General features: G+C 74.9%; 2 protein-coding genes across 2 annotated transcripts; one reads left to right on the top strand and one right to left on the bottom strand.

The window, feature by feature from the left end:
* Positions 1-450: 450 nt before the first annotated feature.
* LOC135311039 (basic proline-rich protein-like) lies at positions 451-2,468 on the top strand. Its single transcript, XM_064440174.1, is given in 3 exon segments — positions 451-1,377; positions 1,568-1,655; positions 1,658-2,468. Coding segments are annotated over 3 exon segments (1,746 nt in total). The 5' UTR covers positions 451-481; the 3' UTR covers positions 2,420-2,468.
* On the bottom strand, positions 1,772-5,858 carry LOC135311042 (toll-like receptor 13). The gene is made up of 2 exons (XM_064440184.1): positions 2,458-5,858; positions 1,772-2,415 (listed from the first exon to the last, which is right to left on the bottom strand). Exon 1 carries the CDS (start codon positions 5,768-5,770, stop codon positions 2,837-2,839), a length of 2,934 nt encoding a protein of 977 aa, XP_064296254.1. The 5' UTR covers positions 5,771-5,858; the 3' UTR covers positions 1,772-2,415; positions 2,458-2,836.
* Between the last annotated feature and the right edge of the window lie 8,817 nt (positions 5,859-14,675).

Raw genomic sequence — 14,675 nt, 5'->3', positions numbered from 1 at the left:
GAAGGGCCCTGAGGATACTGGGGTGGGAGAGAGGGGAGATCTGGGTGGGAAATGGGGCTGGGGGGGGCCTCTGAGGGGGAAATGGGGGTTTGGGGGGCGGGTCTGAGGGGAGAATGGGGGCCTTTGGGGGGCCCTGAGGGGGGAATGGGGGTCTGGGGGTTCTCTGGGGGGAGAATGAGGGGCCCAGGGGATGCCAGGGGGGTATAGAGGGGATCTGAGGGGGAAATGGGGGTCTGAAGGGGAAATGGGGGCCCTTGAGGGGGCCATGGAGATGCTGGGGCGGGGCTAAGGGGAAAATGGGGGTGTGGGGTAAGATATGAGGGGCCCTGAGGGGTGGCTCATGGAAATGGGGGGCCTGAGGGGGACGCGGGGGGCCTGGTGGGGTTTCAGGGGGGAAATGGGGGCCCTTTGAGGGGTCCCTGAGGGTATTGGGAGGGGCTGAGGGGGAAATGGGGGTGCTGGGGCGGTCCCGGGGTGGGGAATGGGGGCCCTTGGGGGGGCCCTAATTAACAGGGTGCCCCAAAACCCCCGCCCTCGGTCGCCTCCCCCCTCCCTCCGCTCACCCCGTGCGGATAAAAAGACCCTTTTTTTGGCGTTTTCCCGTCAGGCAGCGGGTGCCATGAGCCACCGCAGCGGCAGAGGGGCCGGCGGGGACCCCCGCCCGGGGGGGGGCCCGCACCCCCCGGGACCCGGACCCCGACCCGGCCGCGTCAAGCGCCGCAGAACCAGGCGGGAGCGCGACACGGCCAGATTCGGCCGGAGGGTCCCCGGCGAGGGGCGGCGGGCGGCCGGACCCCCGCCACGCCGCCCGCCGCCCCCGTGGGGGGGTCGCCCCCTCGCCAGCCCGCTCCCAGCCCCCAGACCCGTCGTGATCACCGAAAGCCGCCTGTGCCAGCACCGGGGCTTGTTCAACCGGGAGGTGAAGTCGGTGGACGTCGAGCGGCTGCTGAGCCCGCGGCGGGACGCGGCCCCCCGCGGCGAGACCCCCGCCGCAGCGCCCCAAAACCGCGCGGAGGAGGGGGTCCCCGTGGCGCCGTCCCCCCGCGAGCTGGCCGGGGGGCTCTGCGCCCTCCTGGGGGGCACCCGCGCTTTCCGGGGGCGCGATCTGGCGGGCGAGCGTCGCCGCGCCGTCCTGGCCGCCCTCCTGCGCTGGCACCGGGCGCTGCCCGAGCTCTCCCCCCTCCTGGCGCACCGCAGTCGGGGGGCTGACGCCGCCCCCCCAGGTACACGGCGCCGCGGGGAGGGGGCTGCGCCCCCCTGGCCGCGCCTCACCCCCTCTCGCCCCTCGCAGGTCGCTGGAGCCCCCGGACCCCCGAGCGGGAGCGGAGCGGCAGCGCCGAGCGGGGCGATTTCGGGGAGCCGAGACGGAGCTGGGAGGTGACGCCCCCCTACAGCAGCACCCCCGGCCCCCTGCAGGGCGTCGCGACCAGGGTGAGCGCCCGAAAACCCGCCTTTTCCCCCCAGAACGGGGACGTCCTCCCCCTCCCGCCCCCTTCACGCCACGCTCTTCCCCGGCAGACCCCCACCTACCGCACCGGGCCCGGCACCCCCAGCCCCATTTTTGGAGGCGACGGAGACGAGAGGGAGGTGAGTCCGAAGGCGGGGTGACGGCCCCAGGGACCCCCGGGGGGTTTATTGACCCGCCGCCGCCTCCCTGCAGACCCCCTTCTCCTGGACCTCGGGCGAGGAGGAGGAGGAGGAGGACGACGACGACCCTCATCCCGGCAGCCCAACCACGCTCTTCCAACCCCGGGGAGAGGGGCGGCCGTCCTGGGGGGATCCCCGCCGGCACGGGGGGTCCGTGGCCCCCGGCGGACCCCCGCCCGGCTCCCCCCCCGGCTGCACCTGCGGGGGTGCCCCCTTCGCGCCGTGCGGGTTCGGGGAGGACGCCGGCGAGGGCTGCAGCTGGAGCCGCCGGCCGCCCATCGCCCCGCCGGCCTTCGGCCCGGTGCCGCCGCGGCGCCGCCGGCCGCCCCGCCGCTCCCTCGCGGCCCTCTTCCCCCCCCGGAGCCCGGCCGCGTGCCGCGGGGCCAGCCCGGACCCCCGGACCCCCGACGCGTGGAGTCCCGAGCCTTCGCGCCGGCTGGGCTTCGCGTCGGGCCGGCCGCGTGCCGAGCGCCGAGCGTCGCGCTGCCGCCGCCACCGGCACGGCTCCCACCGCCCCGGGCGGCCGCCGGCGCCCCCGACCCCCGGCCCGTGCCGCTGGCAGCCGCCGCTGGCGCGCGGGGCCCCCCCGGGGAGCCGCCGGCGGCGGGGCTGGGACGCGCCGGAGTCGGGGTGCCGGGGGGAGCCGGGCTGGCTGCGGGCGCTGCGGTGCCTGCCCCTCTCCTGCTTCCCCCCCTCGGGGGCGCCGGGGCAGGACGCGTCCCCCCTGCCCGGCCCCGCGCCCTGGGGGTGCCCCTGCGCGGGGCTGTGCTGAGGCGGCGCGCCCCCCACCCTTCCCGGGGCGCCCCCCACCCTTCCCGGCACGCCCCCCACCCTTCCCGGGGCGGCCCCCCCCATTCCCGGGGCGCCCCACGGCTCAATAAAGGCTGTTCCTCCCAACCCAACCGTGGCGTCACTGCTGCTGCCTGTGGGCACCCCCAAACCCCCCCAGGGACACCCCCCCCCCCCGATGCCGCCCCGGCCCCGCGGCGGGAGGAGCCGGGCAGGGAAGCGCGGCTGGTGGTTTTGGGGCGAGAAAGTCCCATTCTGGGCCGTTTCCCGGCGCGGGAGGGGGGCGACACACGACACGGGTGGGTTTGGGGCGCCCGGGGCAGAGCCGTCCCCCTGCCCCGCCGGCTTCGCCCGTGGATGGGGTGGGGGGTGGGGGGGGGGCTGTCCCCGGGGGTCCCGCTCACGGCGGGGAGCGAAGGTCGCCGCCGCGGGGCCACTCGCCGCCCTCCCCGCAGCCTTCCTCCGGCTCCCCCCCGCCCTCCTCCTCCTCCTCGTCGCCCTCGGCGTAGCCGCTCCGCAGGGCGCGCTTGAGCTTGGCCCAGAAGAGGCGGCGGGCGGGGGGCTCGGGGGGCCAGCGCAGGTAGGTGCGCTTGAGCAGCACGCGGCGCATGCGGTGGTAGGCGGAGAGCTCGGCGTCGGGGATGGCCTCGAGGAAGACGAGCACCAGGACGTCGCGGAGCTCGTCGAAGAGGCGGTAGCTGGCCAGCTGGATCTCCAGCGAGCACCACTCGCTGCGCAGGTAGCTGCGGCTCACCACGCACACCGTCTTGCGGCTGTTGTAGACGGCGTCGACGATGTTGTCGACGATGGCCCTGCCGGGGCTGAAGTCGCGGTGGTGCAGGCAGAGGCGCAGCGCGCCGCGCTCCAGCTCCGGCACCAGCTCGCCCAGCACCCACCCCTCGTCGGCCGAGTTGTAGGAGACGAAGGTGTCGTAGGCGTAGCGGCGCCGCTCCCGCCGCCAGCGCCCGCCGGCCCAGGCCCGCAGCAGGTACAGCTGGTACCGCAGGCGCCAGTACCCGCGGTGGTGCAGCAGCGGCAGCGCCAGCAGCAGCAGCACGGCCGGCGCCGTGCCGGCGAACAGGTACAGCCCCACGTCCAGGAAGCAGACGCGGGTGTCGAAGGCGTGCAGGTAGGCGGGCGGCCCCCCGCCGCCCCCGCCGCAGCTGTAGTTGTAGAGGTAGACCACCTGGACGCGGCTGCGGTCCAGCCAGGCCGGCAGCCAGGCGTTGGCGCAGGCGCAGCTCAGCGGGCACTTGCGCAGGTCCAGGTAGCGCAGGGCGGGCAGCCGCCCGTCCAGGCGCCGGTCCAGCGTGCGCAGCTCGTTCTTGGCCAGGCGCAGCCGCTCCAGCCGGCTGAGGTTGCCGAAGACCTCGGGGCCGAGGCTGCGCAGCCCCACGTTCTCCAGGTCGAGGCTGCGCAGGCGGCTCAGGTTCTTGAAGACGCCGGGCGGCAGGTCGCCCATGCCGCCGCTGCTGTCGGCCAGCGTCAGGTAGCGCAGCTGGGCCAGGTCGTCGAAGGCGTCGGCGGGGACGGCCAGCAGCCAGTTCCGCGCCAGGTAGAGGGAGCGCAGCGAGGTCAGGCCCTGGAAGAAGCGGTGGGGGACGATCCGCAGGCCGTAGGGCTGCTGCGCCTGCAGCTTCAGGTCGTAGAGGCGCCGCAGGTGCCGGAAGGGCGGCGGGTGCCGCGGGCGGCGGGTGATGTACCGCAGCGCGTTGGCGCGCAGGTCCAGCACGCCCAGGGAGGCCTGCACCGGGCGGAAGGCCGCGGCGCTCACCTCCTGCAGCCGGTTGCGGTCCAGGTAGAGGCGGCGCAGCTCGCCCAGCCCCTGCAGCGCGGCGCCCGCCAGGTGCCGCAGGTTGTTGCCGCCCAGGTCGAGCGTCTGCAGCCGCGGCAGCCCGGCGAAGGCGCCGGGGAAGAGCACGGAGACGCGGTTGTTGCGCAGGTTGAGCGTGCGCAGCCGGCTCAGGTCGGCGAAGGAGCCGGGGTAGAGGTCGGTCAGCAGGTTGTTGTCGAGCCGCAGCTCGCGCAGCTCCCGCAGCCCCCGCAGCGCCCGCTGGTGCAGCCGCGCCAGGCCGTTGACGTCGAGGCGCAGCGAGCGCAGGCCCGGCGCGTCGGCGAAGGCCCCCGGCCCCACCACCAGGATGCGGTTGAAGCGGAGCGAGACGTTTTGGAGGCGGTGGAGGAGCGGGGCCTCCCGGCAGGAGGGCAGCCGGCGCAGCAGGTTGTGCTCCACCAGCAGCGCCCGCAGCGCCCGCCGCTGCGCCGGCCCCAGCAGCCGCCCCACGCAGCCCAGGCGCCGCAGCCGGTTCCCGGAGAGGTCGAGCGCGCCGGCGGGCGGGCAGCGGCCCAGCGCCCCGTCCGGCAGCGCCGCGAGGCCGTTGCGCCGCAGCCGCAGGCGCGGCAGCCGCGGGCCCCGCAGCCGCCCGCACAGCTCGGCCACCCCCGGCGCGTCCAGGCGCAGCCCGGAGAGGTCCACGCTCCGCGGCGGCACGTCCGACGCCTCCAGCAGCCGGAAGACGTCGAGCGGGTTGCCGGCCAGCCAGAGCCGGCTGAGGTTGCGCAGGCAGAGCCGGGCGAAGGGCGCCGCGTCCGAGATGTTGTTGTAGGAGAGGTCGAGCGCCCGCAGGGCCGGCAGCAGCCCCGGGGCGGCGCCGGCCAGCCCCGCCAGCGAGTTGTTGCAGAGGCGCAGCGTCAGCAGCGAGGGCGGCAGCGGCGGCGCCGGGCCCAGCGCCGCCAGGCCGTTGCCGCAGAGGTCGAGCAGGCGCAGGCGCGGCAGGCGCCGCACGGCCGCCGCCACGGGCCCCAGCGCGGGCAGGCGGCCGCCCCGCAGCGACAGCCGGCGCAGGTTGGCCAGCGGCAGCAGCGCGCCGGGCGCCAGCGCCGACAGCGGGTTGCGGTCCAGCCGCAGCCGCGTCAGGTTGGCCAAGCCCAGGAAGGCGCCCTCGGCCAGCCCGGCCAGGCGGTTGTGGGACAGGTCGAGGGCGCCCAGCGCCCCCAGCCCGGCGAAGGCGCGGGGGGCGATGGCGGCCAGGCGGTTGTGCGAGAGGTCGAGGGTCCGCAGGAGGGGCAGGCGGGCGAAGGCGCGGGGCGGCAGGCGGACCAGGGCGTTGTGCGAGAGGTTGAGGGCGGTGGCGGCCGGCGGCAGGTCGTCCACCGCCTCGGCCGCCGCCTCCAGGAAGCGCTGGACGCAGCGGAAGAGCCCGGGGTCCCAGGGCGCCTGGATGCAGTTGCGGAAGCCGTAGGCCGAGACCCCCGGCGCCGCCGCCAGCAGCGCCGCCAGCAGCACCGGCGCCGGCACCCGCCGGCGCTCGGGGGACGGGGACGGGGGGCGCATCCTGCCCCGCGCCCGCCCCGGGGCGGCCCCACGCCTGGGACCCCCTGAGGGCAGGGGCGCGACGGGGGTCCTCCGGGGGAGGCGGGGCCGGGGGGGGTTTGGGGCCGGGGACCTCCGACAGGCAGGGTGGGGGGTCTGGGGACAGGAGGGTTTGGGGACAGGGACCCCCAACAGGCGGGGTGGGGGATCTGGGGACAGGGGGGTTTGGGGACAGGGACCTCCGACAGGCGGGGTGGGGGGTCTGGGGACAGGGGGGTTTGGGGACAGGGACCTCCGACAGGCAGAATGAGGGGTCTGGGGACAGGGGGGTTTGGGGACAGGGACCCCCGACAGGCGGGGTGGGGGGTCTGGGGACAGGGGGGTTTGGGGACAGGGACCCCTGACAGGCAGAATGAGGGGTCTGGGGACAGGGGGGTTTGGGGACAGGGACCTCCGACAGGCGGGGTGGGGGGTCTGGGGACAGGAGGGTTTGGGGACAGGGACCCCCGACAGGCAGAATGAGGGGTCTGGGGACAGGGGGGTTTGGGGACAGGGACCCCCGACAGGCAGAATGAGGGGTCTGGGGACAGGGGGGTTTGGGGACAGGGACCCCCGACAGGCAGAATGAGGGGTCTGGGGACAGGGGTGTTTGGGGACAGGGACCCCCGACAGGCAGAATGAGGGGTCTGGGGACAGGGGGGTTTGGGGACAGGGACCCCCGACAGGCGGGGTGGGGGGTCTGGGGACAGGGGGGTTTGGGGACAGGGACCCCCGACAGGCAGAATGAGGGGTCTGGGGACAGGGGGGTTTGGGGACAGGGACCCCCGACAGGCGGGGTGGGGGGTCTGGGGACAGGGGTGTTTGGGGACAGGGACCCCCGACAGGCAGAATGAGGGGTCTGGGGACAGGGGGGTTTGGGGACAGGGACCCCCGACAGGCGGGGCGGGGGGTCTGGGGACAGGGGGGGTTGGGGACAGGGACCTCCGACAGGCGGGGCGGGGGGTCTGGGGACAGGGGGGGTTGGGGACAGGGACCTCCAACAGGCGGGGTGGGGGGTCTGGGGACAGGGGGGTTTGGGGACAGGGACCCCCGACAGGCAGAATGAGGGGTCTGGGGACAGGGGGGTTTGGGGACAGGGACCCCCGACAGGCGGGGCGGGGGGTCTGGGGACAGGGGGGGTTGGGGACAGGGACCTCCGACAGGCGGGGCGGGGGGTCTGGGGACAGGGGTGTTTGGGGACAGGGACCCCCGACAGGCAGAATGAGGGGTCTGGGGACAGGGGGGTTTGGGGACAGGGACCCCCGACAGGCGGGGTGGGGGGTCTGGGGACAGGGGGGTTTGGGGACAGGGACCTCCAACAGGCGGGGTGGGGGGTCTGGGGACAGGGGGGTTTGGGGACAGGGACCCCCGACAGGCAGAATGAGGGGTCTGGGGACAGGGGGGTTTGGGGACAGGGACCCCCGACAGGCGGGGTGGGGGGTCTGGGGACAGGGGTGTTTGGGGACAGGGACCCCCGACAGGCAGAATGAGGGGTCTGGGGACAGGGGGGTTTGGGGACAGGGACCCCCGACAGGCGGGGCGGGGGGTCTGGGGACAGGGGGGGTTGGGGACAGGGACCTCCGACAGGCGGGGCGGGGGGTCTGGGGACAGGGGGGGTTGGGGACAGGGACCTCCAACAGGCGGGGTGGGGGGTCTGGGGACAGGGGGGTTTGGGGACAGGGACCCCCGACAGGCAGAATGAGGGGTCTGGGGACAGGGGGGTTTGGGGACAGGGACCCCCGACAGGCGGGGCGGGGGGTCTGGGGACAGGGGGGGTTGGGGACAGGGACCTCCAACAGGCGGGGTGGGGGGTCTGGGGACAGGGGTGTTTGGGGACAGGGACCCCCGACAGGCAGAATGAGGGGTCTGGGGACAGGGGGGTTTGGGGACAGGGACCCCCGACAGGCGGGGTGGGGGGTCTGGGGACAGGGGTGTTTGGGGACAGGGACCCCCGACAGGCGGGGCGGGGGGTCTGGGGACAGGGGGGGTTGGGGACAGGGACCTCCGACAGGCGGGGCGGGGGGTCTGGGGACAGGGGGGGTTGGGGACAGGGACCTCCAACAGGCGGGGTGGGGGGTCTGGGGACAGGGGTGTTTGGGGACAGGGACCCCCGACAGGCAGAATGAGGGGTCTGGGGACAGGGGGGTTTGGGGACAGGGACCCCCGACAGGCGGGGTGGGGGGTCTGGGGACAGGGGGGTTTGGGGACAGGGACCCCCGACAGGCGGGGTGGGGGGTCTGGGGACAGGGGGGTTTGGGGACAGGGACCCCCGACAGGCGGGGTGGGGGGTCTGGGGACAGGGGGGGTTGGGGACAGGGACCCCCGACAGGCAGAATGAGGGGTCTGGGGACAGGGGGGGTTGGGGACAGGGACCTCCGACAGGCGGGGTGGGGGGTCTGGGGACAGGGGGGTTTGGGGACAGGGACCCCCGACAGGCAGAATGAGGGGTCTGGGGACAGGGGGTTTTGGGATGGCGACCCCCAACAGGTGGGGCAGGGGATCTGGGGACGGAGGGGGTTGGGGACAGGGACGCTGAAGCCGGTGGGGTGGGGGGTCTGGGGACAGGGAGGTTGGGGACAGGGACCCCCGAGCAGGCAGGGTGAGGGGTCTGGGGACCCTCTCCCTGCTCTGGAGACGCTCTCCCTGCCTCTGGGGACCCTCTCCCCCCTCTGGGGACCCTCTCCCCGCTTTGGGGACCCTCTCTCCCCCTCCGGGACCCTCTCCCCCCTCTGGGGACCCTCTTACTCCCTCTGGGGACCCTCTCCCCCACTTTGAGGACCCCCTCCCCACTTTGGGGGCCCTCTCACCCCCTCTGGGGACCCTCTCCCTGCTTTGGGGACACTCTCTCCCCCTCCGGGACCCTCTCCCCCCTCTGGGGACCCTCTTACTCCCTCTGGGGACCCTCTCCCCCACTTTGAGGACCCCCTCCCCACTTTGGGGGCCCTCTCACCCCCTCTGGGGACCCTCTCCCTGCTTTGGGGACACTCTCTCCCCCTCCGGGACCCTCTCCCCCCTCTGGGGGCCCTCTCACCCCCTCTGGGGACCCTCTCCCCGCTTTGGGGACACTCTCTCCCCCTCCGGGACCCCCTCCCCGCTCTGGAGACCCCCTCCCCCCTCTGGAGACCCTCTCACCCCCCCTGGGGACCCTCCCCCCGGGCCCTACCGTCCCCCTCCCGTTCGCGCGCTCCGGCCGTTTTGGGGCAGAAAAGGGAAGCGCGGGGAATCGCTCACGTCACCGCAGCCCCCCGTGACGTGGGCGGGGGGGTGGCGCGTGTGCCCCCCCACCGCCCCCCCCAGGGCCGGGGCTCGGGGGTCGCGGGGGGGGGGGGCTGGGGGGTGACACGGGGCCGCACGGCGGCGCCCCCTCCCCCGAGCTCTGGGCCTGCGGACCCCCGGGAGCGGGGGGGGGGGGGGGGGTCCCCGCGCCCCGCCCCCCGCCGCCACCTGCTGCTCTCACTTCCCCTCCCCCCGGCCCCTCCCCCGGGTTTTGGTTCCCCTCTGCTGGGTCCGCACTGGCCCGGGCTGGGAGGAGGGGATCGGGGGGGGCGGGGGGGCGCGGGGTTCTACTGGGTGGCACTGGGTGGCACTGGGAGAAGGTGCCGGGGGGGCGGGGCCCCTACCGGTGCGGGGGGCGGGGCCTCTGCCGCGCCGCTGGGCGGGGCCTCTTGCCGAGCCGCTGGGCGGGGCCTCTGCCGAGCCGGTGGGCGGGGCCTCTGCCGAGCCGGTGGGCGGGGCCTATGGCGACGGTGCCGACTCGGTGCTGGGCCGCTGGGCGGGGCCTATGGCGGGGCCTGCGCGGTGGGCGGGGCCTGCGGCGGCGGGGCCGCGCCCGGGAGCGCGCCGGGGCCGGGGGCGATGGGGCTGCGGCGGCGGCGCGGGGGGGCCGCGGGGGGGGCGCGGCCCGGGGGGGGGCCCCGGGGGGCTCCGGTGCCGCCGCCGCCGGTGCCACTGGTGTTGCTGGTGCTGCTGGTGCTGCTGGCGCTGCCCGCGGGCGGCGGCGCCAAGTACGTGCGGGGCCGCATCAGCACCAAGGAGGTGAGCGGGGACCCCCCGGGTGCACCGGCACCCCCCGGGATGCACCGGCACCCCGCCCGGGATGCAGCGGGACCCCCCGGGATGCAGCGGGACCCCCCCCGGGATGCAGCGGGACCCCCCCCGGGATGCAGCGGGACCCCCCGGGATGCAGCGGGACCCCCCCCGGGATGCAGCGGGACCCCCCGGGATGCAGCGGGACCCCCCCGGGATGCAGCGGGACCCCCCCCGGGATGCAGCGGGACCCCCCGGGTGCACCGGCACCCCCCGGGATGCACCGGCACCCCGCCCGGGATGCAGCGGGACCCCCCGGGATGCAGCGGGACCCCCCCCGGGATGCAGCGGGACCCCCCGGGATGCAGCGGGACCCCCCCCCGGGATGCGCCGGCACCCCCCGGGATGCACCGGCACCCCCCGGGATGCAGCGGGACCCCCCCGGGATGCAGCGGGACCCCCCCGGGATGCACCGGCACCCACCCCGGCATGCACCGGGACCCCCCAGCATGCAGCGGGACCCCCCCCGGGATGCAGCGGGCCCCCCCGGGATGCAGCGGGACCCCACCCCGGGATGAGCGGGACCCCCCCGGGATGCAGCGGGACCCCACGGGAGGCACCGGGCCCCCCCCACCCCGCCATGCACCGGCACCTCCTCTTTTTTGCACCGGGACCCCCTCCTGCATCGGGCCCCCCCTCCCCTGTTTGCATCGGGGCCTCATTTGCACCAGGAACCCCCCGCCTTTTGCACCGGGACCCCTCCCCGATTTGCACCGGGACCCCTCCCCCCGATTTGCACCGGGCCCCCCGCCATTTGCCCCCGCCCCCGTTTATCTCGGGGGGCCCTGAGAGGCTGGGGGCCGGGGAGGGGGGCGGCTCTGGGGGGTCCTGGGGTGTCGGGGACCCCCTTCCCAGCTCCCACCCGGGGCCTCCCGGCCGTTGCCGTGGAAACCCGGAGCAGGGACGTTGGCATGACAACGGCGGGGCTGCGGGGGGGTCCTGGGGATGGGGTTCCCCCCCCGTGTCCCTCCCCCCCCCCCGTGGGGGCCCCAGGACCGGGCCCTGCCGGGACCCCGGGTCACCACGGCCGGCTCGGGGGGTACCTGGGGGGGCCGTGGGGCGGCTGTGAGGGGGACTGGGGGTCTCTGGGACCCGGGGGGGGGGGGGCTGTGGGGGTGCCTGGGGTGCAATGGGGAGTCCTGGGCAGGGGAGGGGGCTCCTGGATGCCTGAGTCCCCTGGGATGGGGGGGGCGATCCCTAAAGGGTAGCAGAAGGGCTGTGGGGGCGCCTGGGGGGGTCCATGGGGGGACTGTGGGAGTCTCTGAGGGTCCCTGGGGTGCAATCGGGGAGTCCTGGGGGGCAGAGGGGGCTCCCGGATGCCTGGGTCCCCTGGGGATGGGAGGGGTCTCTAAAGGGTCCCTGGGGGGCTATGGGGGTGTCCCTAAAGGGTGCAATGGGGGGCTGTGAGGGTCCCTGGGGTGCAGTGGGGGAGGCCTGGGGGGCAGAGGGGGCTCCCAGGCTGTGGTGTGGGGGGCAGAGCTGGGGGTCCCGGGCACCGGGGCCCCCCCTGACCCCCCGCTGCCCCCCAGGACTGGGTGTTCCTGACCCGCTTCTGTTTCCTCTCCGACTACGGGCGCCTCGATTTCCACTTCCGATACCCCGAGGTGAGTGGGGGGCTCCCGCCCGCCTGGACGCCGGGGGTCCCCCCGCGCCGCTGACCCCCCCGACCCCCCCAGGCCAAGTGCTGCGAGAACATCCTGCTCTACTTTGACGACCCCTCCCAATGGCCGGCGGTCTACAAGAAGGGCAACAAGGTGGGGGGGGGCTTATGGGGGTCTGGGGGGGCTTATGGGGGTCTGGGGGGGTCTTATTGGGATCTTGAAGGGGCTTATTGGGGTCTGGGGGTATCTGGGGGGGTCTTATTGGGGTATGGAGGGGGGCTTATTGGGGTCTGGAAGGGGCTTATTGGGGTCTGTGGGCGTCTAGGGGGGTCTTATTGGGGTCTGGGGGGTTATAGGGGTCTGGAGGGTGTCTGGAGGGGCTTTATTGGGGTCTGAGGGGGGCTTATTGGGGTCTGGGTGGGTCTGGAGCAGGTGTTATTGGAGTCTGGGGAGTTATTGGGATCTGGAGGGGTCTGGGGGGGCTCGTTGGGGTCTGGGAGGGTTTATTTGGGTCTGGGGTGTACAGGTGTTCTGCAGGGGTTGGGGTGCGTCAGGGCCTGGGGGTTTTTATGGGTCTGGGGGGGCTTATTGGGGTCTGGGGGGGTACATGGGGTTGTCAGGGGTTGGGGCGCATCAGGGGCCGGGGGTTTTATTGGGTCTGGGGGGGTCCAGGGGGTCGGCAGGCATTGGGGTGCACTGGGGTCTGGGAGGCTATGTGCTCTGGGGGGGACGATATTGGGCTCGGGGGGGCTCGGGGGGCTCCATGGGGCGCAGGAGGCCCGCGGGGGCTCCCCTGGGGTGTGTGTGGGGGGGTGTCCGGGTGCTGGGGGGGGTCCCTGCCCACGCTGCGCCCCCCAGGACTGCCTGGCCAAGGAGTCGGTGATCCGCCCCGAGAACAACCAGGTCATCAACCTCACCACGCAGTACGCCTGGTCGGGCTGCCAGGTGCGGGGGTCCGGGGGCCCGGGGGGGGGGGCCGGGGGGGGGGCCCGGGGTGGGGGGGCCCCCCGGGCTGACGGTCCCCCCCCCCCAGGTGCTGCTGGAGGACTCGGTGCGGTACCTGAGCTGCGCCAGCGGCCGCAGCTTCCGCTCCGTGCGCGAGCGCTGGTGGTACGTGGCCCTCAGCAAATGCGGGGTGAGTGTGTCCCCCCCCACCCCGACCCCCCCAGGGGGCCCCCCGGACCCCCCCGGCCCCCCCTGACCCCCGGCCCCCCCCCCAGGGCGACGGGCTGGAGCTGGAGTACGAGATGGTGCTGACGAACGGGAAATCCTTCTGGACCCGGCACTTCTCCGCCGATGAGTTCGGTGCGGCCTCAGCCGGGGGGGGGCGCGGGGGGGCTATGGGGGGCTATGGGCGGGCTGTGGTGTGGGGGGGCTATGGGGGGGCTATGGGGGTCTGCGGTGCGGGGGGGCTATGGGGGGCTATGGGCGGGCCGTGGTGTGGGGGGGGTTATGGGGGGCTATGGGGGTCTGTGGTGCGGGGGGGCTATGGGGGGGCTATGGGCGGGCCATGGTGTGGGGGGGGTTATGGGGGGGCTATGGGGGTCTGCGGTGCGGGGGGGCTATGGGGGGCTATGGGCGGGCCATGGTGTGGGGGGGTTATGGGGGGGCTATGGGGGATCTGTGGTGGAGGGGGGGCTATGGGGGGGCTATGGGGGTCTGCGGTGCGGGGGGGCTATGGGGGGGCTATGGGGGATCTGCGGTGCGGGGGGGGCTATGGGGGGTCTGCGGTGCAGGGGGGGCTATAGGGGGGCTATGGGGGTCTGCGGTGCGGGGGGGCTATGGGGGGCTATGGGGGTCTGTGGTGTGGGGGGGTTATGGGGGGGCTATGGGGGTCTGCGGTGCGGGGGGGCTATGGGGGGGCTATGGGGGTCTGCGGTGCGGGGGGGCTATGGGGGGTCTGCGGTGCAGGGGGGGCTATGGGGGGGCTATGGGGGGTCTGCGGTGCAGGGGGGGCTATGGGGGGCTATGGGCGGGCCGTGGTGCAGGGGGGCTATGGGGGGGCTATGGGGGTCTGCGGTGGAGGGGGGGCTATAGGGGGGCTATGGGGGATCTGCGGTGCGGGGGGGGCTATGGGGGGGCTATGGGCGGGCCGTGGTGTGGGGGGGCTATGGGGGGGCTATGGGGGTCTGCGGTGCGGGGGGGGCTATGGGGGGCTATGGGCGGGCCATGGTGTGGGGGGGGTTATGGGGGGGCTATGGGGGATCTGCGGTGGAGGGGGGCTATGGGGGGGCTATGGGCGGGCTGTGGTGTGGGGGGGCTATAGGGGGGCTATGGGGGTCTGCGGTGCGGGGGGGGCTATGGGGGGGCTATGGGGGGGCTATGGGCGGGCTGTGGTGTGGGGGGGCTATGGGGGGGCTATGGGGTCTGCGGTGCAGGGGGGGCTATGGGGGGGCTATGGGGGGGCTATGGGGGGGCTATGGGCGGGCTGTGGTGTGGGGGGGCTATGGGGGGGCTATGGGGGTCTGCGGTGCAGGGGGGGGCTATGGGGGGCTATGGGCGGGCTGTGGTGTGGGGGGGCTATAGGGGGGCTATGGGGGTCTGCGGTGCGGGGGGGGCTATGGGGGGGCTATGGGCGGGCTGTGGTGTGGGGGGGCTATAGGGGGGCTATGGGGGTCTGTGGTGCAGGGGGGGCTATGGGGGGCTATGGGCGGGCTGTGGTGTGGGGGGGCTATAGGGGGGCTATGGGGGTCTGCGGTGCGGGGGGGGCTATGGGGGGGCTATGGGGGGGCTATGGGGGGTCTGCGGTGCAGGGGGGGGCTATGGGGGGGCTATGGGGGATCTGCGGTGCGGGGGGGGCTATGGGGGGCTATGGGCGGGCTGTGGTGTGGGGGGGCTATAGGGGGGCTATGGGGGTCTGCGGTGCAGGGGGGGCTATGGGGGGGCTATGGGGGGCTGCGGTGCAGGGGGTGTCGGGGGCCACCTCTGGGGTGCCCTGGTCAGAACTGGGGGGGCTCACGGGGGATGCACAGGAGGTAAATCCACCCCCCCCCGCACCCCCCCAGGCATCCTGGAGACGGACATCACCTTCCTCCTCATCTTCATCCTCATCTTCCTCGTCTCCTGCTACTTCGGCTGTGAGTGTTGGGGGCCGGTGGGGGCTGTGCTGGGGGGGGGGTCGCGGCGCTGATGCCCCCCCCCGGGCCCCCCCCAGACCTGCTGAAGGGCCGGCAGCTGCTCCACACCACCTACAAGATGTT

The sequence above is a fragment of the Phalacrocorax carbo genome, unplaced genomic scaffold (assembly GCF_963921805.1).
Source record: "Phalacrocorax carbo unplaced genomic scaffold, bPhaCar2.1 SCAFFOLD_203, whole genome shotgun sequence".
Lineage (NCBI taxonomy): Eukaryota > Metazoa > Chordata > Aves > Suliformes > Phalacrocoracidae > Phalacrocorax > Phalacrocorax carbo.
This window is presented reverse-complemented; position numbering and strand designations above follow the sequence as displayed.